The sequence below is a fragment of the Martes martes genome, assembly GCF_963455335.1.
Source record: "Martes martes genome assembly, chromosome: 13".
Classification (NCBI taxonomy): Eukaryota; Metazoa; Chordata; class Mammalia; order Carnivora; family Mustelidae; genus Martes; species Martes martes.
Genome location: NC_137901.1, coordinates 46,802,301 through 46,829,298, shown reverse-complemented (window position 1 = coordinate 46,829,298; position 26,998 = coordinate 46,802,301). Strand labels below are relative to the sequence as shown.

Sequence of the window (26,998 nt, the reverse complement as noted above, 5' to 3'; positions counted from 1 at the left end):
ATTGTTCTTCAGATTTGGTTTGGCCGTTGCAAGTATTTTTCTTTTCCATGTAGATTTTTAGATTCAACTTTTTCATACACACACAGCAGGTACAACACACACATACACAGCACAAACACACACCAGGGATTTTGCTTTAGCTTGCTTTGAAGTTATAGTTCAGTTTAAGAGAAATTAACATTGTAGCAATGTTGAATTCCAACCCATATGAACTGTGTATCTCTGTATTGAGATTAGTGGTTCTCAGGCAGGGTCAGTTTGCTCCCAGAGGACGTTTGGCAAAGTCTGGAGACATTCTTGTTGTCGCATCTATGGTGGAAGAGTGGCTGTGTGTTACTGGCATCTTGTAGACCAAGAATAGGGATGCCACCCAACATCCTACAACTCCTAGGACAGACCCCACAAGAAAAAATTACCTGACCCAAAATGTTAAGAAACCCTAGTTTAGGGCGCCTGGGTGGCTCAGTGGGTTAAGCCTCTATCTTCGGCTCAGGTCATGATCCCAGGGCCCTGGGATTGAGCCCCGCATTGGGTTCTCTGCTCAGCAGGGAGCCTGCTTCCCCCCCTCCCACCCGCTCTGCTGCCTCTCTGCCTACTTGTGACCTCTCTCTGTCAAATAAATAAATTAAATCTAAAAAAAAAAAAAAAAAAAAGATTTACCAAAAAAGAAAAAAAAAAAAAGAAAGAAACCCTGGTTTAGGTCTTTATTATTATTATTATTATTATTATTTTTAGTAATGTTTTGAGTCTTCAGTGTGGCAGTACTGCACATCTCTGTTAGATTTATCCTTAGATTCTTAGTGGCTTGGTGCTATTTTGATTTTCGTTTCCTATTCGAATTGGTGTGTGTGTGTGTGTGTGTGTGTGTGTGTATTTGATGTGTCTCTGTGTCTTTAATTGTGGTATTCTATACCTTTTATTTTGGAGAGTCCCTTTCCGTTTCTTCCCTCTCCTCATGTACTTTTTAATTTTCATTGAGGAAACTAGGATTTTTGTCCTGTAGAGTTTTCCACAGCTTGGCTATTGCTGATCATATCAGCGTGATGCTGTTTAATATGTTCCCTAGTCTCTGTGGTCATTGCTCAGGTCCATTACTTCATTAGGAGCTGCAAAATGAAACACTGATTCTATCTTTTGCTTTTCATTTATTATCCAGGAATATTTTTGTAAAAAGACTGCCCTTCCACCCAGCTAATTCATTAGTCTGGGTCCCTAGAGAAAAAACAGGGTAAATGCTTGTTTGTTCTCTTCTTTTATTAAAAAAAAAAATATATTTTATTTATTTATTTGACAGAGAGATCACAAGTAGGCAGAGCAGCAGGCAGAGAGAGAGGGAGAAGCAGGCTCCTGGCTGAGCAAAGAGCCTGACATGGGGCTCGATCCCAGGATCCTGAGATCATGACCTGAGCTGAAGGCAGAGGCTTAACCCACTGAGCCACCCAGGCGCCCCTGTTCTCTTCCTTTAAATCCGTTTCCAAAATAATGAGTTTGTTCCTTAGGATTTTCCATAAACAACCAGAGGGGTTTTGTTGTTGTTGTTGTTTTGTTTTTAATTAAAAGTACCGTTATGGACTTAGAGTTTATTCATATTTGATGTTTCAATCCATTGCTGTTTTTACCTTCATTAGGAATTAAATTGTCCCATGTTTGCATAGTGGGAACCTCTTCAAGACGCTAACATAGCTTTTAAGTTTCCTTGCTTTCTGCTATTATAAGCTATTCCAGGCTCTTCCTGAACATTTCTTATCCCTGCCCTGGAATCAGTCATTTCTTCAAGGAGCCACGGGCTCTTTTTCTGAATGTATTTAGAGAAGGTACTAGGCATTCTCAGTGCTACTGGCGGTGTTATTTCTAGGCTTCTTCAGTAGACAGAAAATAAGTATTTTTTAAAGATGAGTTCCTATTCTAGGCTATAAGATTTTTAATTAACTTCGTTCTTTTTCCTGTGCACAAAGCCCCGAGTCCCAACAAACACCAACATACCTACATGTTACTTTATCACAAACTATAGCCCCAGCAGCCTTAGAAGGACAATACCAAGTTGACTGGTGAGGATATGATTAGTGAAAACAATTTTTTTTTTTTGCCATCTTCTGAGGTCTGTTTTTAAGGGTATTTCATAATAAAAATGCACTGTTAGACTATTGTGTTCTAACATCACTTGGAATAATTCTGTGTGGTTATTTTACCAACTGGATTTGCGTTAATTTTACTTTTTAGGGGTTGTGTTATTAAAATGTGTTATGATGTGCAATATTTACATGGTTCCAATGTTTAATCTACAGAGAAGCTTTGTTTCTATCCTTGTTTCTTCTTCCCTGTTCCTTCTCTCACCTTGTAGGTATCCATTTTTTTAAAATTATAGGTTATTCCACCATTGTTTTTCAATATTAGCAAATATGTATATATTTTTATACTTATATCCTCCCTTCTTTTAAATAAGGGTTTTTTTTTTTACCAGCTGGTCTATTTCGCTTGTCCTCACCTCTGTTCTCGTAGATTTCCTGGTATTTAGGAAGGTTTGTGTTTTGGTTCTAATGCTTACCTTTATACTCAGTCTTTACATAATATCCTCACTCCCTTCGAGTTTGGGTCGTTGTTAATTGGTTCCCAGTGTGAGCATATTGTGATGAGCTAGAAGCCTCTTCCTTCTGCTTCCTGAGCTCTAGTTTTAAAGTAATGAGACTTGTACTCTTAGGGAACATTTCCAAATCCCCCGAGTGAGTGAGTTTTATCTTGGCCAAAATGACCAAGATGAGGTAAATTAATGGAGCTTAAAAAGTCAAGTGAACCTTGTTAAAATCCTAAAACGACAGGTCTTGTGCAGCCTGTGAGAGGGAGGGTGCGTGTTTAGTGGTCTGCTTATTGCGCTGGGTACACGGTCTCATGTCCCAGATGCTGTGGGGTTTGTGGAAACTTTGCATCAGGGAGGGAAGAGCATTCCCGTGGGGCTGGCTCTTCCCCTGCGATGGTATGTGAAGTACCGAGGGCCAGGCTAGGGGACCATGAATAATTAATAGCCTTGGCTCTCAGAAACCTAATTTTAGTCCAGAGCAAGGAGCCCATGTAGCAACACCAGGCCCTAGTTTCAGCTTCTTTCATCTTTCGGGCGTCAAGGTGGCTAACATGTCGGCAAGGAAAGGGGAGGCCCTGGAGCCCATGGTTGAGACACGTTTGTTCCTGAAAGGCAGGGGTCTCTGCCTTCCATTCCTTCACTCGTTTGCATTTGTTGGAAGCCTGTCGTGTGTAAGACATGATAAGGGCTAAGAGGCAGAAAATAATGTTCTAGAGGGGACACTCATAAGCGAACCAAATTAGGTTGGGAGCCTGTAATGGTATGTCCACGCAGAGCCACGGGCTGGGAGAATTGCCATCTGCTCTGCCCCGTGGTGGAGGGGTGGCAGGCGTGGCACTGGGCTCCCGATGTGCTGCTCGAGCTGGGTTTAGGGATGTGAAGCCTGGCGGGGGATTCTTCATGAATGAGTTGACCTTCCTACAGTTTTTCTTGTTGGTTTAGGGTCCTCTTAGGTGGGGTAAACAAATGGTTGTTCATTGTAGAATTTGAGTTAGTACTAAATAGATGGGGGGGGGGAATGTAGCAGAACCTCGATATTCCAAATAAATCGGCTTCCTTGCTGCCCTTCCTCTTTCTCCTACCTTCCTCCCTCTCCTTGCTTCTTCCACTCACTCCCCGCAAAAGAGGAAAATGGGTATACATACTGTTTGACTCAGTAAAGCTATCTCTGGCAATATATCCCAAGAATATATTGGACTTGCCTGAAAATACATAGGTACAAGATGTTCATCGGATACACGCATTGGCTATATGCGTGTACGTACATACACGCCTGCCGGTGTTCATGCTCCCCACCCCCCACCCCCAAACACACATTCTCTTTGGACACAAACTAAATTTCCTATAGGAGATTGACTAAATGCATTGTTCTCTCCTTTTTTTTAGAATGACCCTATGTTGTCTCACATAATTAAAAAATCAGTAAAGTTATTTTACTTTAAGAAGGCAATTACCACATGTTTTCTCTTCTAGTGAAATGTACAGACATTTGGATTTTGCACTGGTTGTGTATTTGAAGTGGAAAGTTTATACTCCTTTATTCATTGAATTAGGATGAGTTTGATTTGGTTTCTCTTTGGCTTACATATGTAATTGTATGACGACTGTTACAGTGGTGGAGTGTCTGACTCGAAGGAGGCTTTCTTCTTCTTCTTCTTCTTTTTTTTTTTTTTTCTTTTTTTGGTGGGCAGCAAAGCAAGGTTTATTGAGCGGTAACAGTGATAATACAAAGCTCCTGAGGAGGGAGAGGACCCAAGAGTGTTACCCTAGGGAGGCATTTTTAAAGTTCTGATGGAATGAGTGAACTTTCAGGGTTGGCTCCATGGTTTAAAAAACAAAAGCGAAAAAACCTTTGATCTATTTTATTTTATTTTTTAAAGACAGGATTTTTTTTTTTTTTTTTAAGATTTTATTCATTTGACAGAGATCACAAGTAGGCAGAGAGGCAGGCAGAGAGAGAGAGAGGAAAGGAAGCAGACTCCCTGCTGAGCAGAAGGCCTGATGTGGGGCTGGATCCCAGGACCCTGAGACCATAACCTGAGCCGAAGGCAGAGGCCCCAACCCACTGAGCCACCCAGGCGCCCCCCTTTGATCTATTTTAAAAATGATATTTTATGTATATGTAAAGTTTTCAAACAGTTTTGAATTTCAAACAGTTTTGCATTTTTAAAAATGAATATCGATCATCTTCGTTGGCCACATGTTTGCAGATGTCAGGTTGGCTTACTAAAGCAGTCTCTGTTATAATTTGATTTTCTTGTGTAACTTGCTTTGAAGAATCAGGCAGGTTCTATTTTAGCAGACAGACCTGTGAACCTCCTTGCCACCAACTTTTTTCTTAGGATAATTTTTTTTTTGGAGACAAGTGGGGTGAGAAGAGGGTAGGGGCAGAGGGAGAGGGAGAGAATCTCAAGTGGGTTCCACTCCCAGCGTGGAGCCTGGCATGAGGGTTGATCTCACAACCCTGAGATCATGACCTGAATCGAAATCAGTAGTCAGGCACTTAACTGACTGAGCCACCCAGGAGCCCCTTTCTTAGGATAATTGAATCAGCTTTAAGACTTTGCTTATCAGTCCAGTTATTAGGAATATATAGTAATCCTGATATATCAAATATTTATAAAAGTATACATTAAAAATAATTTTATTTTGTTTTCTTAACAGAAATCATAGCCCATTAATGAGTTTTGGAGCCAGCTTCGTCAGTTTTTTGGTAAGTTGGTATGGGAAGAGCTATTGGCATGAAGGAAACAAGTATATAAAGTATGTCTTAAAGCTACTAGCTGTATAGATAACAGATCTTTTATTTTCTTAATTTTTTAAAGATTTATTTATTTATTTATTTTAGAGAGCAAGCATATGCACAGGGTAGAGGGTTCAGGGCAGAGGGAGAGGGAGAGAGAATCTCAGGCAGACCCCACTGAATGCAGAGCCCGATATGGGGCTCAGTTTCACGACCCTGAGATCATGACCTGTGTCGAAATCAAGAGTCAGATGCTTAACCGACTGAGCCACCCAGATGCCCCTATGGATACAGATATTTTAGCATTTAAAAATGTAATAAAGTTTTGCCTATTAGCATTTAAAAATGTAATAAAGTTTTGCCTATTAGCCAAACATCTATGAGATACTCTCTTTCCCTTTAAAATATTAAATGCTTATACCTTCCAGTATTCTGTTTTTCCCAATAATTTTTTTAAATAAAAATAGAATTGCAAAGACTCTTCCAAAAAATTGCATTAGGGATTAAAAACAAAAAAGGTCAAGACTTTGGATACTAAAGGTTTGCTTTAAAATTACATTGAATAAATGTGGACTGGGAAGCAAGTTAAATTAGCAGAGTTGAAATTTTTTAGTTACTATTACATTTTCCTTTAAAGATTTTATTTATTTATTTGACAGACAGAGATCACAAGCAGGCAGAGAGGCAGGCAGAGAGGCAGGCAGAGAGAGAGGGGGAAGCAGGCTCCCCGCCGAGCAGAGAGCCCGACGCGGGGCTTGACTCCAGGACCCCGAGACCACGACCCGAGCCAAAGGCAGAGGCCTCAACCCACTGAGCCACCCAGGCGCCCCAGTTACTATTACATTTTTAAATATTAGTATTTAGGAATTGAAGGAATAGGTTGCAGTTAGGTGTTTGAAGAAAATTTGGCAATGTAGAAAGTTGGGTGCTTTTTTCCCAGAAATATGTATAATATAACACAAACCACTTTCAAATACATAATTTAAAAAGAAACTATCATAGAATGGTATAATAGCAAATGTGTGTGTGTGTGTGTGTGTGTGTGTGTGTGTATGTACATATTTATAATCAGTATGCGTAGAGACCGAGTGAAGTAAAATAGAGAAAGCATTAAAATAATTTCAGATCTAGGAAGATCTCTGCAGACTGGTGTGTCCTATGCCCGTTCTCGGTGCCCCACTGCAGGCACCAGGTCAGCTTCTGGTGACATGGGTTTTCATTCAGGCTATTTATTTCCTCCTCTTGCCAGGGAATACAACACAAATTTTTAAGACTTGACGTTTACAAGAAAACATAGCATCTGACTTTAAGGACAGTGGTACCCTGGGAATCACAGCATGAGGACCCACTTCACTACAAAGGCAGGGAGGGAGATGCAGCCAAAGGCTTGACTGGGAGGAGGATCGTGGGGAGGGGGTTGTAGCAGGGCTGGGGTCTGCTTGGAAAGAAGGTGTGGCAGGGGGCTTGGGCAAAGGTGGCTGTGGTCTGGTTTGGCTCTAAGGGGAGAGTATACTGGAGTCCTACCAAGGAGGCCTAGAACGCCAAGGGGGGAGAGGGCTCGCTGAATGGATAGGGCATGGTAGAGTGCTAGCTGCGATGAGCTCAGTAGGTCCTTCCAAGAACCAAGTGTCCTGTCTCTGCCTCTACAGCCCATTCATAACCTCAGAAACCTCTGTGTCACTGTTGAAAGTAGCAGGTTTTCAGCAGAGAAGGGATTGCCCCTACCCAGTCAGATGTGGCCTGGAAAAACCCACCAGGCTGCCAGTGGAATTTTTCACTATGGACAGTGTAATACGAGTTCCAAGTAAAGGAACCCGTTTGAATTGCTGTCCCTGAAAAGACTGACGCTTTTTAAGGCAAACCTGGTAGCTGACATTTCGTTAGCATTACTTGATGGGGCCTGGGGTCTACGTGTGGGGAGAATGAACTTTTCAGTGAGACACATCTATAAAAACTGAACGAAGTGAACCAATCAAATTACACAGGGCTTTGGTTACTGTGTTCAGTAACAACGAAAAAGATCCTAGAACGGTAACTGTGAGAATGTTTACTACCCTATATTTTTTCATGTAGGTGTGTTAGAGGTATATTATTTCATATTGAGATTATAGTTCTTGGAAATGATTAAGGTAGGCTGTAACATTCTAATTCTTTTATTTGCAACAAATAAAATTTGAATTTTGGGGGGCGATCCTCGTTTGGGATTTTGTTGTATTAAATCGCCTCAATTTCCAGAGACTTACTCATTCATTCATTCTTTCCTTATTTCTTTCTTGGAAGAATGCCATGATGACATTTGAGGAGGAAAAAATGCAGTTGGCATGTGATGACTTAAAGACAACAGAGAAGCTGTGTGAAAGCGAAGAGGCTGGAGTAATTGAAACCATCAAGAATAAAATTAAGAAGAATGTAAGTTCTGTCTTTAGGCTGTGAACAGGGTGCCGCTGACGTAGGGCATTGCTCCTTTACTTGGTTTCCAAAATTTCGGATATGACTGAAAGCACTACATGCTTCTTACAGCTTTTGATTATGTAAAATATTTATTTTTCAACAATAGGACCCACCCCCACCTGCCCTGTCTTTAAAGCCATTCAGTGCATTAATTCTTTTGCTATTTTAAGATTATCTTCTTCCATATTGGGCCACAGGCTAAGAGCATTTGTAATGAGGCTTTCGTGTGAATGTATAATTCAGATATGTTGCATTTTGGCATTATTGAAGAATTCAGCTATTTACCTAATTTTTCCCCTAACAACAACATTGTAATTCACTTTTTCTGATTTTGCTTTCACCTTTCAGTGCAGCAGTCTAGTCTTTGGGGAGGCATCCTCCTTACCCCCTGGTGTTTCTGGAGGGACCAAGGGTCTCCCCTGTGTTACCTGACAAACCTGTCTTTGGGTTATAGTAGTCAAAAGCTGCCCATCTTCGTTCATGTCCAGGTTGCTTCACCTCTGCTCTTGGGGATGGGGTCCACCATGAGGAAGCCTCTGATGGGCAAGAGTACCGTCTCCTGATGCCGCAGAAGGGCCAGAGCTTTCCTTGCTGGCTCCTTCTGCAAACCCCGCATCTGATCAGTGACCGAGTCCTGTCGTTCTCTTTCTGAAGTGCCTCCGGAGTTCATCCACTTCTCTCTCCACCCCTGCCATGTCCTTAGGTCAGCCACCATCCCCATTTGCCGGCAACAAGCCTCACGGGCCTCAAATTCATTCTCCATAATACAGTCTCTAAAATGTAAATAGTTGGTTGCTGGCTTCGTTTTCAGTGTCCTTACCCCCACCATTACCATTCCATCGCTCCTTGCCAGACTCCTTACTGTGGCTGACTTGGCACTTCCTTTCCCTCTGCCTAGAATATTCTCCTCCCTCTGGACCTGGTTCCTACTCCTTCTTGAGTTCTTCCTAGATCATTTTCTCTAAGGGCTCTTGCCCGAGCCCCAGAGCCATGTTGAGTAGGTTTCCTGCTTGTCCCTATAGTACTCTGTACTCGACCCTTCAGAGCACTTACTACATTACATGGTAATGAGGTCAGCGTTCCCTCATTAGACTCCAAGTTATTTATATGTCTGTCTTCTGTATCTAATTCCATGCCTAACCACATATGTTAGGGATTAACATTGATAATGGGTCTTTGCCATTGAAAAAAGCATTTTCACATACAATACCTCATTAGCCCTTCCAACAACCCCACACAGTAGATGTTATTACAAAGAACCGGGAGCGTCAATAGACTGACATTTGCCTAAGCAAAGTAATGAGTTCTGGGACTACATTTGCAACAATAGTGACCAGAATAGATTATGCTAATGTAGAAAAAAGGAAAACAGTTCATTCTTTTGTGTCTGCTATATATGCTATTGTCATATTTGTAAAGATCCTAGCATTTCTTATATTACTGTGAAAGCCGATGAAAAGTATTTGGTATATCTTATTCAGGTTCACTTTGCATTAAGAATATAGTATTCTATTTGGGGATAAGTTTTTTTCACTTACAAACATTCTTTACAATAAGGACCAACATTTTATAAAAAGTCTGGGTTTTTTTTGTTTTATGTTTTGCTTCTTTCATAGAGGTAGTCATCTTAGAAGTATAGCCTGAATTCTGAGTTCAGTTTGTGGTTCATTCAAACCTATTTCCTCCTTAACTAAAATGTAATCAGTTTTCGACCCTCACATTTCAGTTGTGTGCACTGAAGTTATGACCCTCCCTGTTCGTCCTACATGAATGAAGGTAGATGACTGCAGAGCGGCTTTTCGGGTTATCTGTTTTGGGGAATATGTTTTCTACATTTAGTGGTTTTTGTTTTGGATAAGTAAGAACTTGTTTCAAAGAAGGTAAACCTCTGAACTTTTGTGTTGACTCTCCTGGTGTCCACCAACTTCACTGTTCTCACTTAGAATATTTGTCTTTGAGTTACAATGTTTTTTGTTTTTGTTACAATGTTCTTCATTGTATGGTTAACGAAACAGAGCCAACAGAGCCAGATCTCGTGGGAATATGGTATAAATCTGGTCTTGGCTTTCCGTGTCCTGCTTCACAGTTCTATGTGAAATTATTTTGCACAGTAAAGTAATGGGGGTTTGGATAGAGTCCTGTTCTTGTGTGTGATTTGTCAGCATGTACTTTCTTTCCACCCAACAGGTTGATGTCCGAAAATCTGCCCCCTCTATGGTTGACCGGCTTCAGAGGCAAATAATCATAGCTGACTGTCAGGTCTATCTGGCTGTGCTCTCGTTTGTGAAACAAGAATTGTCAGGTATGTCAAAGCATTATTATTTTTTTTTAATTATTCTTTTTTAAAGATTTTGTTTGACAGATACAGCAAGAGAGGGAACGCCAGCAGGGTGAGTGGGAGAGGGAGAAACAGGTCTCCCGCTGAACAGGGAGCCCGATGCGGAGCTCTATCCCAGCACCTGGGATCGTGACCTGAGCTGAAGGCAGATGCGTTATGACTGAGCCACCTAGGCATCCCCAAAGCATTATTTTTAATGGCTTTCAATATTCAGTGGATGCAAGAAGTAATCCTCCCCCCGCCTGCCCCGTTTTTACAGTGCCTTGTATTTTAGCCTTTGAAAATATGTGGCACATCTTTGGGGCATGATACTGAGTTTTACTTAGGAAATTGAAACCACCAGTGCCTAATGTGTGTTTAGGGGCGTGGTTTTAAACTTGAAGTCAGTGTTTCATCCTCTTACCTCAAGATAATTCTGTCATAGAGAAATTACTGGTGCCAGATAGATAGATCATGCTTTTCCTTTGTGAGAATCAAGTTGTGAATAATCTTTAAAGTGAAATATAACTGGTTTAAGTTAAAATTTTCAGGAAGTTGTTAATTGAGGGCCTGAGTGGGTACCAAATATTTCCTAAAATATTTGAATGACCTACATTTGAACAACCTTGAGTAAGGGCTATGAACAAATGTCTTAGTTTGTCCCAAGGCCATTGTTTTCCAGGATTCTGTAGCTTTGATATCTTGAGAGCTATAAACTCAAATTGAGTCTTTGACAGCTTCTGGAAGACTCTAACACAGACACCAAGTCTTCAGCTTATGTGAGTATCAGTCTGATCCTGCCAGGAGAAATTTGCTGCTTTGGCAGATAGGATTTACTCGGAAAAAAATGAAAATTCCGAAAGGAAATAAGCTAAAACTCATAACCACAAAAGCATTTCCTTCCAAACCTTGAATGAAGCAGGGTCTGTTGCAGCTGAGTTGTAACGTACACTATTCTTTCTCGACTGCCAGTCACCAATTTTTCCTCTCCCTTCTCCTGTCTCCTCCCTCTGGCTCATTCTTGAGGATGCTTTGTTTCTGTTTGGTTCAAGTCAGAAATGGAACTTAACTTTTATTTTGACCTCCAAGATTTGGACTAGCTAGAATTTATCCTTCTTTTAAAATGTGTTGGCCTTTTGCTTTGGTTCTGCTGTTCTGTGTTTTTCTCTCTAATCCTCCTCTTGGGACTTGCCTGATACTTAACATGGTTGAGGGCTCAGAGCTTGTGTGAAATTTCTGGGATACATCAGTACAAAATCCCACACTTGAAGCCCTCCGTTCATGGCTATATTAAAAGCAGCAGAGCTGTTAGACTTCTCAGGTCAAGATAGGAGCTCTGGCATTTTCTGTGATCTTGTACTTCCTTTTTTCTGATACTCAAGAAGGACTTTTTAGAGGAGCTAATTTTAGCCGTTAGGAGAAAATACCTGTCTAGAGAGAAGGATAAATCCAGTGTAGTATAATGTTTGGGGAATCGGGGTAAAGGGCATCTGGGAATTCTTTGTGTTAATCTTACAACTCTTTTGTTAGTCTGGAAGTGTATAAAATTTCCAAAAGTTAATATATTCTTTATTGGCTCATTCATGGGTCTATTTGACAAATAATTAATGAATACATATGATATGCTGATAAACCCTGTGCTACGTGAGCAGCACAGGTGATGCTCCTTGCCCTCATGAAACAGAGCCTTCGATTCATGCTGTTTATTTCTAAAATCATTATTCTGGTTAAAAATTACTGAACATTGTTATAGAAAACTTGGAAAATAGAGAAGGGTAAAAAAGAAAGCAAGTCATGTCTTGTCTTAGCACTTGGAGAAATCACTCTTTAATGTTCTGTGTTTCTCCATACTTCTTTTATAAAATGGAATCTATAATGCTTTGTATCCAACTTTTCCCTCTTAGATTGTATTTTACATATTTACATATTTCTCTGTTATTCAGTTTCAAACTACTAAATAGTAACAATAGTTTTTCATATGAATGTACCATGATTTATTTAACCAATTACTTTTGGACATTTAGGTGTTCTTTGCTTTGCCTTTTTTTTTCTTTTCTGGTTATTAGTGAGGTCAACGTGTTTTTATATTTTATTAATAAACTATTTCTTTCATAAATTGCCTTCTTTGCCTTTTCCCATGCTCCTCTTAGGTTGATATTAATTATTTAATCCCCTTTATCACAGATTTTGAACAGTGCTTTTCGTTTTTCCTAAAGCCATATAATTTATTGAACAGATATTGATATTGAAATGAAATTCTGATATTTCATTTCAATATTGATATTGAAATGAAATTTGCTTTGTGAATATCTCCTTATTTGTTTCAAACAAACAACCAAAAATGTTTTTCAATAGCCTTTTAGAAGCCCACTGGGTTATTAAACTATAAAAAACTTACTTTGTTGGAATCCATTTTTTTTTAAAGCTTTTATTTATTCATTTGAGAGAGAGCATGAGCCAAGGAGCAGAAGGAAAGGGGGAAGCAGGCTCCCCCCTGAGCAGAGAGCCGGAGGCCTGGCTTGATCCCAGGACCCTGAGATTATGACCTGAGCTGAGGGCAGAGGCTTTAACCCACTGAGCCACCCAGGCACTCCTCTTAGAAAACTTTTTTGATGGGTAATTTTCTTGCGGAAAAGCTGCCTTCTTGGAGATGTTTGTTATAGTGCCCCTCCCCCACCTTGAGTGGGTGGTGCTGGAGTGGGGGCGGGGTGTGTGCACACCCTCCTCTGAGCTCCAAGTAGGGATGAATCTGTGAATTTTTAAATGCTTCATACTTTAAGTTTTTTTTTTTTTTTAATTTTTTTATTTATTTTGTCAGAGAGAGAGAGGAGCGAGAGTGAGCACAAGTAGACAGAGTGGCAGGCAGAGGCAGAGGGAGAAGCAGGCTCCCTGCCGAGCAAGCAGCCCGATGTGGGACTCGATCCCAGGACACTGGGATCATGACCTGAGCCGAAGGCAGCTGCTTAACCAACTGAGCCACCCAGGCGTCCCTAAATGCTTCATACTTTAAAAGAACTCTTGTATTTTCTCCCATTTGAACTTCTTTGTAATGAATTATCCTATCATCTCTCTTCATTTTATACACTACTTTATAAATACTTTTTAATTGACTGTTATCTAGGGCTGCTTATCTGTTTTTTTTCCCCCCAATGAGCAGATATTCATTACTTTCATAACACAAAGAAGCTATTTTTAAAACCTGTTTTATGGCACTTGCCACCTTATTTTGTTTCCTTTCCTTCCTTTTATTTATTTTTATTTATTTTAAAAGATTTTATTTATTTGACTGAGAGAGATCACAAGTAGGCAGAGAGGCAGGCAGAGAGGGAGGGGAAGCAGGCTCCCTGCTGAGCAGAGAGCCTGATTCGGGGCTCCATCCCAGGACCCTGAGATCATGACCTGACCTGAAGGCAGTGGCTTAACCCACTGAGCCACCCAGGCACCCCCTTTCCTCCCTTTTAGACTTGAGGATAGGCCCTATGTTGTACTCACCTCTGTATTCTTGGCATAATATAGGCTTGATAAATTTTCCTCAGCTGAGTTTGCTTTCTTTCACAGGTGAGGCAGTTGAGGCTGCATGACTTCGATGAGGCTGAGTTGACAGACCTTGTTAGTGAGGACAGAACCCGGGCCTGAGCCCTGGGTGTCTTGTTTCATACCTGAATTCCTAGTGTCCTCACCATTTTCCCCTGTCACCTTAGTCTGGTTCCATGGGCCTCTGCCCTCCGAGAGGCCCAGAAACCCAGCCGTGCTCGCTCGTATCCTATGGCCCTAGCCCCTGGCACAGGGGACAGCCTGCTGTTGAGTCCCCTGCTTCTCCAGACCCCATTCTCTGTGTTGCCCTGGGAGCCATCTTCCTAAAACTCGTTAGACCTGTGCTTTAAACACTTGGCTCTTCTACATCTCCTGCAGGGAAAGTTTGAATTCCTTCCTCAGGTGGCCTGTACGAACCTACCTGTTCTCCCCACCGGCCTGCTTGCCTTCCCAGCAGCCGGCTAAGCCGAGCTCCCGGTGCTTCCCTGAATGCCCTGTGCTGCCCCCTGCCCCCTGCCTTTGTGCGTGCTGCCCTCTCAGTGTGGAAGGCCCTCAGCCCCTTCATGGTTCTCGTGCCTCTCCACGGACGTCCCAGGCCAGCTTCCTTCCAGCCTTCTTTCCTCACGTCGTCATCTGCCCTTCACTCTCCTACGTGACTTCTGTGCCCAGTCAGAGAGTTCGTCACAAAGCAGTACAAAATTTTGGGCACGTGTCTGTCCACAGTATTTGACTGAAATCTCGAGGGCAGCAGCAATGTCTGCCTGTTTTTTCGCCCACGCTTATGGAGCCCCTGCTTTGCTCCCCGCACTGTGGGGTGATGGGTGCCAGGGCTCCAGAGAGGAGTGGGATGCAGCTCTTGCCCTGAGGGGACATGTGGTTTGGTAGGGGAGAGAGGAGCTCATCCGTTCTAATTCAGGGGGATACTCTACCCACCGGACGTGTAAGTCAGTCACAGATCAGGTGCACAGGGCGTGAGCAGCTGGGAAACTGCCTGAGGCAGATCAAGCAAGATCCTGAGCAGGGTGACAAGAACGGAAGCCCTTTCTCCCCCGCTATGTCCTTGGCACCCGCTGTGCTGTTCCCTCGCACACGGTGGGTGTGTCATGTGTGAATTGAAGGGACAAAGGAAGGGTGATGCCATTCAGGAAGGAGCGGCACACCACTGAAGCCCAAGAAGAGTTGAGATTGGAAAAGTGAGTCTTTTAGAAGTATTTTGGAAGTGAAAACAAAACCATTTTTCTCCCAAAGTCTGTTACGTGGGTTACAAAAAAGGTAAGCCTGAACTAATCTTTCATTGGAGGGTTAAACAGCCTCACGTAGGATAAGTGAACCGACAGAAAGCTGTGGTAGGGGGTCCCACCAGATACGATCCCGTGCTGAAAACTCTCTAAGATGTATCCCAACGTCAATTAGTGTGACATGGTATTTTCACTTTCTAGACAATTCTTGCCCTTTCCTGGGAAGGACGCCCGCTGCCTGCCTCCCGCCGCCCCCACACCACCCTTCCCTTAATGGGGACCAACTTTCCTCTCTCCCTACACCCGGCTGACCGAGGCTGGTCTGAATAGGGGAAGGCAAGTGGTCTGTGGTTTCTGCTGTGTGTGCTCCTTCAGAGGCACCGAGAGCAGTGGCTGAATGATTTATATTTGACCTTTTGGAGGAGCCATAGGGAGGGCTGTGCAGGATGTGGGGCTCTTCAGTACAGTTTCTCTGCCTTTTGGGAAAATGTGTGCTCATGAGCTGCATTGCTATAGCTTCAGGACGGCTGGGGGTCCCTCCGGCGGGAACTGCATTGCGGTCTCCGTGCAGCATGTGGCTGGCTCTGCCGGCTCCTCACTGGGCCTTTGTTCTCTAGACCCGGTCTGGCTGTGCCCACATGTTTTGGTTCCAGCATTTGGGACAGGGAAGTAGGGTGAGAGTCCTGGGGAAGCTGTTTCTCTGCCACGAGCTCAGAGAGTAGCAAAGACAAAATCTGCCTCTACATCTTTCTCATTAACTTTGTCTTGCACAAATTATAGTCTTTGACTTAGTCAAAACTTTGGGTTCTGAAGGCATTAAAACTTGTTGCTACAGATTTTAATATATGCTTTTAAACACGGATGCCTAAACTCCTCTCTTAGACAGGAAACGAAAGACCTGTTGAATTATGTTTTATTTTATAAAAACAGGGTTTTTACCATTGTCATTTTTTTTTGGTTGTTGTTGTTGACCGAGTCTGTGCAGTTGGCACTGATGGATTTTGGCATTTGTTTCCATTCCTACTACCCTTTGCTACGACTCTTCACCTGAGATCTGGATTACCACAGTGCGTTTCCCTAACACTGGTGGTCTCCTCACCCCCAGTCCTAGAAGTAGCCTGCTACTTCTGTGCAGGCCCTTAGTGGGACATCAGGGGGCCCCTGTAATCCGCGCACACCATCCCTGTCCCCTTTGGTCTCTGTGTCCCCTGTTTGACTCTGGCTCTGAATGGCTTGCCCACCTGCTCCTTCAGACTCCCACACTCGTGTTCCTCACTCCTGGAATGCTACATTTCCCTAGATGGAAGCTCTGCTCCCTGAATGAAGCCGCAGCGGCCCAGAAATGCAGGAGAAAATGGAATTAACCATTTTTCTTAAGATTTCCAGTTAGGCTTGGGGGGAGGAAGGAGTGAAGTTTTCTACTGAAATCCTGCAGTACTTATTCTGTAGTAATTCATTTATATATTTATTACATAGAAAAATTTAGTGGCAAAAAGGAAATAAGGAACAACTCACCCATCATCTCAACATGATTTGTTTTCATTTTTCTCCATATGACCCCATGGGGCACATAAACAAGCACATAGAGCTATATATAGTCTTATGTTATGCACTTTTTTTTCATTTGTTCTATTTTTCAGTTTTATTGTGGGCATTCGAAGGGCTGAGATTATGTCTTCTGGTTCTTTTGTATCCCTCGGTTGCCAGGCAAGGTGCTAGGCACATAACAGGAGCACAATAGCTAATGAACAGCTTTAGGGTTTTGCACATTTTCTTTTTTTCATTTTTTAAATCTGTAGTCAATGTTTTCCTTTTTATTAGATCCCAGTTGGTTTTGTGTTCCTTTTTTCTTTTTCTGTTTTTCCATTCAACCTTGGGCTTTTTGGGTCCTAACTGAGTATCCTGTTTGTGGGTATACAAGATCAACCAGAGTGCTTTGTTAGTCCGTAGGTTTCAGGGTTTTCTCTGACCTTTCATTTTCTTGCAGTACTTCCATTTAGAAGGAAAGAGTCATTGTGCCTCTGATAGGCGGGATCTGTATCTTACTTCCCTTTGATTCTCCTAGAACTGTGCCTGAAATGTAATATTTGTTCAGCAAGTATTTTTGTTACATTAGAGTGCTTGGGTGGCTCAGTTGGTTAAAAAAAAAAATTTTTTTTTTCTAAATTGAACTAAATGAGTTGTTTCAAACGTGTATTACTTTTATAACTATAAAGTTATAAAAATAGTTTCCTTAAAAATAAAGCTTTCTTTTTGTTTGTTCATCCTCTCTTACAGTAACTATTCTTTTAAGTGGACTTAGTCTACAGGATATTAACAATCTAGAACTTGGAACTTATGGGTTGGTTGTGTTTTGAATGGTCATCCCATAGGAGATGTGGTTATCATTTGTCAAGAAATGGATACAGTGAAGTAAAATATTAGCTTGATTCCATGGATCGGGGGTCCTTAAGACCCTCAGATGCAGGAGGGCAGATGATTTCCCAGGAGGGCTCTGTATATAATCAAGCTCATGGCTATGAGTTGTTACAGCAAAAGATACAAAGCAAAATGACCAAAGAGAAACAATGCATGGGATAAAGTCCAGGAAAACTTAGGCACAAGCAACCCCAAATTTTCTCCCAGTGGAGTCACATAGGACATGCTTAATTCTCTGGCCAGTGAGGTTTGTTATCAATTGGGAATCTTGTTAGGGACCCAGCACCCAGACTCTTGTTGGGGGCTGACCATGTGTAGATACACCCTGTCTTGCACGTACCCAAATTCCAGGCCCCCAGGGGGAAAGCGCGTGTTCAACCTAAAACATACTACTTCTGTAAGCAGGGTGGCAGGCACAGTGAGCCACTCTTATCCTTTCTGAGAGTGCTGGAAACCCTCCCAAGTCCAAGTTCACAGCCCCAGCAGTGGGCCAATCTTGTAGGTGGGCCTTTCAAACCCTAGCAGTAGGCCTACTCTGATGGCTCTTTTCTGTATAGACCATGTGTTCTTAGATCACTTTCAGATTAGACTTTTTAAAATCAGATTTTATGTTACATATTTTCTGTAGTTTAAAAATAACTTCTTACGAACTTCTTTTTCCACTGTTCTAAAGGGCCCAGGAGCCCAGGACAGCTTATCTTGTTTTCCATTGGTGCATTGGGGTCAGATGACTGGTGCCATATTGGTAACCGTGCTGAGTGTATCAGCTCTTTTCTGCAGAAAATCCCTTATAGAAGACCTTTGCTGAGAAGTATGGTGGGGTACACTCCGATAAGCACAGATAAGTCAGCTCCCCCTTCCCTCTCCCATCAGAAGATGTGTAAGTGTTCACAGGAGAAGAGGGTGAGACAGGACCTGTGGGCTTGTGCGAGAGGGGCTAGTGGGCCCTGGAACTGGGCAAATCCCATGTTGTGTCTGTGAAATCTCTTTCAGAGATAAGGACTGTGTTAAAAATTGGTCTGACAGGAAATAACGGAAGCAGCTTCATAAAAAATATCTTCTCACCTCTGGTGTGACATAGCTTCTTTTTGCCACCTGCCTTCCCTGGATCTGCCTGCATGTAGGCTGGGGCAGGAGCTGAGCGTCATCCTCACAGACCAAATACTGGCATCCTAGTAAGGCGAGCTGAAGCCACGCAGTAGGCATTAGACACAGATGAATGGGGGATGGTTTGCATTGCTGCATTGAACACCAATGACTTATACCTTAATGAACTGCCCATTTGTTCACCCAGTAAGTACAGATTCATCCTTTTTGTTGGTTTGTTTTATTTTTTTTGGCAAGTTGCCATGCTTGATGCTCAGGTGTACCTTTAGCAGTGAATTAGACTTATAACTTCTGGAGGAATGAGACACAGGGTAGACAAACATGAGGAGTTCTGAAAAAGGTTTATTGGCAAAGTTGCCCTGGCAGTTCAGAAACGTGGTGGAGGTCCGTGTTTCACGGGGCGTGTGGAACAAAAGTCAGGTTCACGTGACGCTTGCATGCTGGCGGTCATGCACTGAGCCTTGCAGTGAGGGTCAGCTACTACGGCCCAGCTCATGTACAAGGGACTTGGTAGAACGGTGAGCAAAAAAGATCATGGTTCTTGCCGAGTGGTCATCCAGTGTAGTAAAGGGCAACAAATAAGGAGCCCTCCGCAGAAAACAAGGTGCAATGGGAGATGGTCATTTTTCTTGTTTTTGTTTTTTAAATTTTTGCTCGAATTTCAGGTCATTCTTCAATGTCCCTTATCATTACAGTAAAATTATTTTGAATGCTTGTTTTTCTCCTGCTTTCTTCCCTTCTCTGTAGCCTATATAAAAGGTGGGTGGATCCTTAGGAAAGCCTGGAAGATTTACAATAAATGCTATCTGGACATCAATGCCCTTCAGGAGCTGTATCAGAAGAAGCTAACTGAAGAGCCTTTGACTTCTGATGCTGCAAATGATAATCACATTGTGGCTGAAGGGGTGTCTGAGGAGTCTCTAAACAGACTGAAAGGTGCTGTTAGCTTTGGATATGGCCTTTTTCACCTTTGCATATCCATGGTGCCCCCCAACCTGCTCAAAATCATCAACCTGCTGGGTTTTCCTGGAGACCGCCTGCAAGGGCTTTCTTCACTGATGTATGCAAGCGAAAGTAAGGACATGAAGGCCCCTTTAGCTACGTGAGTAGCTGTATTGCAATGCTTTGGTAGATAATATAGTGTTGAAAGTAAGTAAACGACAATCAAAGCCTTTAAAGGAAACTGCAGGTAAATAGCTTGGTTGGTTGACATGATGCCACGCCTTATGTCTTTTAATGCAACGCCGAGAACTGCATTTCTGGTGGTTATTTGTAAGCTGACTTTGGAGCGGATGTTAGGGAGCAGGACATTGTTCTTGACTCTCCCGAGTCTTGTATTATTTTAAACAGGTAAAATGATCACCTATTTTCAACCTCCAATGATTTGATAAGGCATTTTTGTGACCTTGATCACGGTCACTGAGATTCATAATCCCGATTTTTGAATTTTTAAGGAATATGAATTTCAGTGAGTCTGAAATTTTTATCCTTATGGAGAACCTTGATACTGGGTAATTTTCTTTGATCCTGGTTGGTTCATTAGTCTCTCCTATGTGGCTTGGATATTTTGTGCTGGTCAACTAAATTGAGTCCTGTTGAGTAAACCAAAATGAGATTTATTTACACAGGAATGTGGAGAAGCTGGTATAACTATCCAGAGCAAGGATTCACCCATTCCTCCATCAGTTAAAAGCTATGATTTTTTTTTTTTCCCAGTCTGGTAAATATCTACCATGTGTAATTTGAGTAATTGTACCAGACACTAAATGTCCATTGACATTACACTACTTATCAGTTTTTTAAAAAAATGTTGATGCCATAGAGAACTTTAGTGAGCTCTGTTTCAACTCCCTCAGTGTTGAGGAATTTGGATATTCACTCTTAATCAGTTGGTAGCTCTAAAAATATCATTAAATTTTCATTTCAAAAATGTGCCTCCCCAAAGTCATTAAATTGCATAAACAGTGGTATTTCATTAATTTGGTTTAACATTTTTGTAATGTGATAATTTGCCTTTTTATATCTTAGTATTTTCTGGAAAGAAATGAATTAGTAATGTAAATAAGTCTAATCTCCAGAAAAGAACCAATTTTATAAACAACGCTAGAAGTGTACATTTACATAAAAATATTTCATGTGTTGGTACAAGATTTTTGTCTGTTCGTTAAAGCAGATTCTAATGAATCTATTTTATTTACCGAGTTTATTTAACATGGTATTTTTCTTGAAAGGATGAGTTTAAAGTAAGGGACTTTTAAATAATTATTTGCTTTTTTGAATTGAGCATCCTCAAAGGCCAGAGAAAGAGCCTTTTTTCTGGTTCTCTCAATTATTTTAACCCATTCGAATAGAATTAGTGTTTGTGGTTCCCATATTTAAATTTGGATTCTGAGGCTTACACTCTAACTTTGTGAACACAGAAGAAAACAGCATTTTCTTTTGCAAAAAAGTAATGCTTTTATTATGAGGGGACAGTAAATTCATGATAACCAGTTACTGTTTCTGACTGGTGCATTGATGAGTGAATTGGAAAATTCGGAGATTTACATCAATCCATACCTTTAAGAGACATCTGGAAGCCTCGGACAAGCTAAATGCTTTTATCCTATTCTCCTCTCACCTGATGGGAGTGTGCTGAGATATATATATATATATATATATATATGCTGTGCCAACATTTCAGTTTTCTGAATATTGATAAAATTAATACGGGGAAAGATACTCTGAATTTACTTCTTCAAAGACTGCGCAGTAAGCCTTTTGGAAGGAGTGTTCTGGAAGTTTTTAAAAAGTGGAACCGCTATACGAAAAGTCTTGCTCAATATTTCTCTCCCTCTTCTTTAGATTGGCTCTGCTCTGGTATCATACTGTAGTCCGCCCGTTTTTTGCCTTGGATGGCAGTGATAACAAAGCAGGCCTGGATGAAGCCAAGGAAATTCTTCTCAAAAAAGAAGCTGCTTATCCAAATTCTTCCCTCTTCATGTTTTTCAAGGGACGCATACAACGATTAGAGGTACCGTGCCTTCCTCTTGTTTTTACATAAAGCCTTCTGTGGAGCGGCTCTGTAATGCTCCCCCGGGTGCTCCTATCAGAAGGAGCCCAAATGTCACTGGGCCAAGGAACGTTTCGTTCTTGTGCTTTTCGCCGCATTGTTGCTACAAAAGCCTCTTCCAGGAACCCAGGATGTTAGTCAGTAACCTTCTGTTGGGGAGACGTGGGCGAGGCACGGGTGAGCGCTCTTGTGGGTAATGAGACGAGATTGGTGTGCTCTCAGCCGAAGACACAGGCGCATAGCACATGTCTTCCGTGAAGAACACAAGATATGATCCTTTTCTTTTGTTGGGGTTACTGATAATCTGTTTCTAAATTTTCGTCTTGGTTAACGACTGATTTATGCACAAGTTATTGGGTGAAATGTCAAGGACGCCATCAGCTTGGAAACAACAGTAGCTTTTGTTGCCTTTTCATGGGCTTCCTTTGGGCCAGTCCTCTGCCAGGCGCTTTATTCGTGATATCCCATTTAATCCCCAGAGCAGACCTAGGACATAGATACAAAATGTCATCTGCGTTTCATAGAAAAAGGGATCCAGGGGCGCCTGGGTGGCTCAGTGGGTTAAAGCCTCTGCCTTCAGCTCAGGTCGTGGTTTCGGGGTCCTGGGATCGAGCCCCGCATCGGGCTCTCTGCTCAGCAGGGAGCCTGCTCCTTCCCCACATCCCCCCGCCTGCCTCTCTGCCTACTTGTGATCTCTGTCTGTCAAATAAATAAAATCTTTAAAAAAAAAAAAAAGAAAGAAAGAAAAGAAAAAGGAATTGAGGAGGGTTTCAAGGAACTTCTCAGGCCCATGCGGTGAACGAGGCCAGGCTGTCTCGTTCTAGAAGCAGAACACACCTGGCCTTTGGAGGGTCTCTGCTTCTCCTTTATATCTATTTTTCCTTTTTTATCTTCGTGTGTGTGTGCGCGTGTGTGTGCACGCACGCGTGCTTGCTTGGGGGCATGAGGATTTGAAGAGAGAAGTATACGAAAAAAAAATCGTACCATGGAAGCAGGTGGTCATTATGCCAGGTGCACCAGCAGCTTGCAGGGAATCATAGCAAGGTTTCCATGACCTCAGTTCCCCAGTTAACTGGGTGCCTTGTAGCACGTTGATTCTAGAAGTGAGCCCCCAGGAACCGCCATGAGTGCATCTGAACATTTTTGCCCAGGAATGCTTTTGTGAGCACAGGGATGATTTGTTCATTAATTTATTATTGTTGTTGTTGTGGGCTACAGAGTGTATATTACTTCGTGAATAATTCCTTTCTCTCATGAAGTGCCTCCTTAAAGCCGAGGACTTCTCACCTTTATGTGTGTAAGTTGTATTTTAGAGACTCTACTGGTGATTTATAATTGAAACATAGTACAAAAAGCTCACCAGGATCTGAATTATTTATACTTATGTCTGAACTGGTTTTTTTCTCATTATCTTGAAACTGTTTTTCTTTGGAGTCAGGCTTATGAGCCTTCTGTCCTGTGTCTCCCATTTTCCCCCTTCGTCTTAGAAACATAGTTCGGATCAGTTTCCTGTGCAGCCCGGTCTGTCAGGGCTATGGTCTTCCACATAGGGAAGGAACTTTAGTTTACTAAAGTTCCTCTGCTCCCTCGGGTTTGTGCAGGACAGATTCGCACTGTCTAAAAGCATTTTAAACTGACTAAGCCTTCTCACTTCAGTGACCATTTTTTCATGGAAGTTGAGTTACAGGGTCAGTGTTTTCTTAAATGTCCATTTCTTTTTAAAGATTTATTTATTTTGAGAGAGAGAGAGAGAATGAGTATGAGTAGGGGAGGGGCAGAGGGAAAGAGAGAATCTCAAGCAGATTCCCTGCGGAGCACAGAGCCTGATGTGGGGCTCGAACTCATGACCCTGAGATCTAGACCTGAGTGGAAACCAAGAGTTGGCCGCTTAACCGATTCAGCTACCCAGGTGCCGCATTAAATGCCCTTTTCTTAAAGGGCAGGCATTATATATTTTGAATAACTCTGAACATGAAGAGATTAGGTTCAGTGTTGAACAGATTTGCCACCCGGGGTGAGAGCCAGAATTTATAATTGTGTGCAGCACAGCAATAAGGCACCTTAGCACTGGGCATTTTTTAGAATTCTCTGTTTACTCCCCCAGATCAATGAATGCCCTAATTTGCATTTTGAAGCTGTTTGATAGGAATGTAAAAATAAGCCAGCCATTTTAGTACATTTTTTATTTTAAAACAAAAGAGCTTAACTTTTAGCTAAACTGATGGACCCCCCCCCCCCACCTCAAACCCTTAATTGGGGTTGGTTTTAGTCTGTGCCACAGTTCATTCCTGTGAGTAGTTATCACTGCTGCTGGGATGCTCCTAGAGAAGAGGAAGCTGCAGCCATCAGACCCTTCTAGATGCGGTTTGGAGAGGTGCGTAGCTGGCATGACACAGTTCTTGGCAGGCATTCGGGCTCTTCCAGCGGAGAGAGCTGTGATCTGAGTGTGGGTGGTGGATGTTAGGACTACTTCACCGTGAAGCAGCTTGCTTGCCGAACTGATGCTTGGTTTTTTTTTTTTTTTTTTTTTTTAATGACTAAAAGATCTGTTTCTGTTGCTGATGAGTGAGCTGTAGCCTCAGGGCCAAGGGAACATGCCGGTTGTTTCTGTTTGGTCCTTCCCAAAGGCCCAGAAGAGAAAAGGATTTGGGGCTAGCTTGGAATATTACTGGTATTACCCTCACAGTGCCCAGACACCAGCATTTCATTTGTCTTCCCAGGCGACCCCAAGGAAGCTGTCAGAGGTGGGGGTGGGGTGGGGAAGCCTTTGCAGGGGAGGGACAGCCCAGAGGGGTTTTATCGCTCTGGTCGGAGGCTTTCCGGAAGGCCTGTAAAGCCCCAGACCTGGTTGCTGAAAAACACGGGCTCTGCTGACACATCTGCTTGCAGAGAATTTTTTTTTTTCTTTTTTAATTTTCAGTAAGCATTTAGGCTACAGATAGGACCCCCGAGATCTTTTTATCAACAAACACTGACAGAACATGTCTGCAGGCCTTAACTCTCGCAGATGCTTCATGGGACATAAAGTTTGTTCAGTGAGTCAATCCACAAAATAATTTGAACAGCTGCTTTTGTGTAAGCTTGCTGTCACGCAGGGTGACGCGCTCAGTCCGTGGTGGTTAGTTTTCATCTCCTGCACACGTTATTTTCAAATCCTGTGCACTTGCCGGCTTTCTTTAATTTCATGAACAACTGTTTACGTGCCCCCGGGACAATTTGGAGTGCCTCTGGGGGGTGGGGGGGGATGGTCTTCGACAGAGCCACCCCGTCCTGACCCTTGATAACCCTTGCTGTCGTGGTTTCATGATTTCCTGCTGTTATGGCCTAACTTGGCCTAGCCGTGGAGTTCGACACCTTTGGTGGTACTTGGGGTGCGTCAGAACGGGGTGCCCCTGTGCTCTGTGGGGCTGTGGAAGCATGAAGCGCAGCCAGACCGTAGAAGGAATCTTCTCTCTGCTGCCTTTGCTCCTCCCCACTGCATGGCTGTGTGCTCCCCCCTCCAGCCTTCTCCCCGCTCCTGGGTTCTCCCTACTGTCCAGTCTCTGCTGACTTCTCTGTGTGACTTCTCATTGCTGCTGGGAGGCATAGATGGGTCCCTGTGGTACTCAGCATGGGCTAAGCAGATCCTAGTGTGTGATGGGTATTACACTTACCGAGTGCCTAAGCCTAGGAAGTAGGTTTGCCAGATTTCTTTCTTTTCTCCTTTTTAAGAGGAACAAAAATTGTTTTGCTGTGGAAAGCCATCAGTAAAACTAGGCCCATATTGGCAAAGTCCGGGCATGTATGGAGAAGGGCTACAGGTACCAAATGGCACCTGTATTTGCTTTTCCCTGAAGTTGGTCCTAGCTGTTGTATAGTAATCTCAATTTTAAAATGTGAATTTATAGCTCTAGTTTCAAATTTTTGTACTTTTCAGTAAACCTATGGTAATGATAAGTCCATTACGCTACAAGTGATGAATGAGTGTTTTTCTTGGTTATTTAAAAAGTATTGAGACAAGTCTACATTTTAATTGCTTGTTTTCATTTTTCTCTAGTCCCCCTTTTTCCCTTAAACAATAGATTTGCACAACTTCCCTCCGCTTCAGTTTTAACCATCTACTTAGTATGTAATATATATATATGTATTTGATTTTACAGGCATACATTTTCATATACACACTCTATATCATGACTAGTAATGAAGCTGATTTTTAATATCTGAATGAATGAAAGTGATAAACATTCTAACAATGGAGGTTGTTATTCGAGCATTTTGAGAATTCTTATTTTGAAACTGTCTTCTAAGCTGGAACTCCTATGATTTGACCCTGAATGCTAGCATTTTAAAACATTGGGCTTGGATTTGGGGAACAGCAGTCAGGGGCTTGCACAAGACCGGCTCCCAGTGTGTATTTGTTGATTGAATAGATGAGTCTGTCGATTCGTGAGAAATCCACTGATCAGTGGGACTGATGTCATTTCTTTGTGAAGAAAAAGTTGGTTATCAAGCACCTACGCCTGTTCTTGAGACCAGTCCTGAAGGAGATGCAAAACTGTTTTCACAATTGAATTAACAAATTGTCCTCCTAAGGAAGGTACAGAACCAGATAGTTAAATGCTGACGTGTTGGTTGGACAGGTCTGACTCTGAAGAAGTAAATTGAATAAATGAGGTAAAAAGTGATTGTATTGAGATGAAGTCTCTCTTTATGGCGATGAGCACCCAGATGAGCGGACGTGAGCCCCAGTGCCCCCCCTCCTCACCTCCCCCCACCATTCAGCCTGCGAGGCCCTTGACTGTAACCGCCTCTCAGACCATTACAATCACAGTACTGCTTTGTGAGGACAAAAGGAAGTTTGTGCAAGGCCTCATAGAGGCCACGCTGAAGAACTTATGATGAACCCTACCTTTCATATTTGTGTGTGTGTATGTGTGTGTGTGTGTGTCCCGATCACCTCCCCTCTCTTATTTGAAGCTGCTTTGTTTGTTCTGAGAAATGCAGCCTTGTCACTACCGTCTGCTTCCCTGTTTTGTACTTGTCCTCCTCCCCTTCCTTCTGAGAAGGCCCGTGATAGGATGTGGCTTCTTTCCCCAGAACAGAGCCCTTCAGGGCTGCTTTGATGGTTGACCTTCCCTCCACCGTATTCACATCAACCTGCCATCCCCTCTCCTTCTAAGCGGGTCGGGGTTCCTCTGCGTCAGCGGGCTACGAAGTTCTATGGGAAAGGCTCGCACACATCTGCGCCAGCCTGCGTCCTGTCGGTGGACCTTCCTCCTGCCCGTTATTTCAGGTGACTTCAGCTGAGTCCCCTTTTGAAAAATGGACTGTAGTGCTTTCTCCCTGTACTTTTATTAAGATGAAGTGACATTTTTCACTGGCGCTCCCCAGAGTCAGTGGGAGGTCTGCGTTGCTTTTTAGCCCGTCCGTTCATGATTGTGACAGGGACAGAAAAGTGGAGCTTGATCCCTTTGGTGATTAATTTATCAGCTAGAGGAAAGAGACAGGAAGCCCACAAGGGCCGGCCCAGAGGTGCCGCCCACTGCGGAGGCCTGGGTCCGAGCGCTCGTCTCTGGGGCATGTG

General features: G+C 42.7%; 1 protein-coding gene across 2 annotated transcripts in view; it reads left to right on the top strand.

Annotated features, from left to right (window-relative positions):
- TTC39C (tetratricopeptide repeat domain 39C) overlaps positions 1–26,998 on the top strand; it is a 104,422-nt gene that overhangs the window by 39,064 nt on the left and 38,360 nt on the right. Inside the window, exons 2-6 of one of the 2 annotated variants that reach the window (XM_080821900.1) lie at positions 5,240–5,288; positions 7,599–7,727; positions 9,957–10,071; positions 19,131–19,485; positions 21,228–21,396. In XM_080821900.1, coding sequence (XP_080678026.1) covers positions 5,240–5,288; positions 7,599–7,727; positions 9,957–10,071; positions 19,131–19,485; positions 21,228–21,396 — 817 coding nt within the window. The remainder of the gene's footprint in view (positions 1–5,239; positions 5,289–7,598; positions 7,728–9,956; positions 10,072–19,130; positions 19,486–21,227; positions 21,397–26,998) is intronic. The other variant, XM_080821901.1, reaches the window with a different exon arrangement.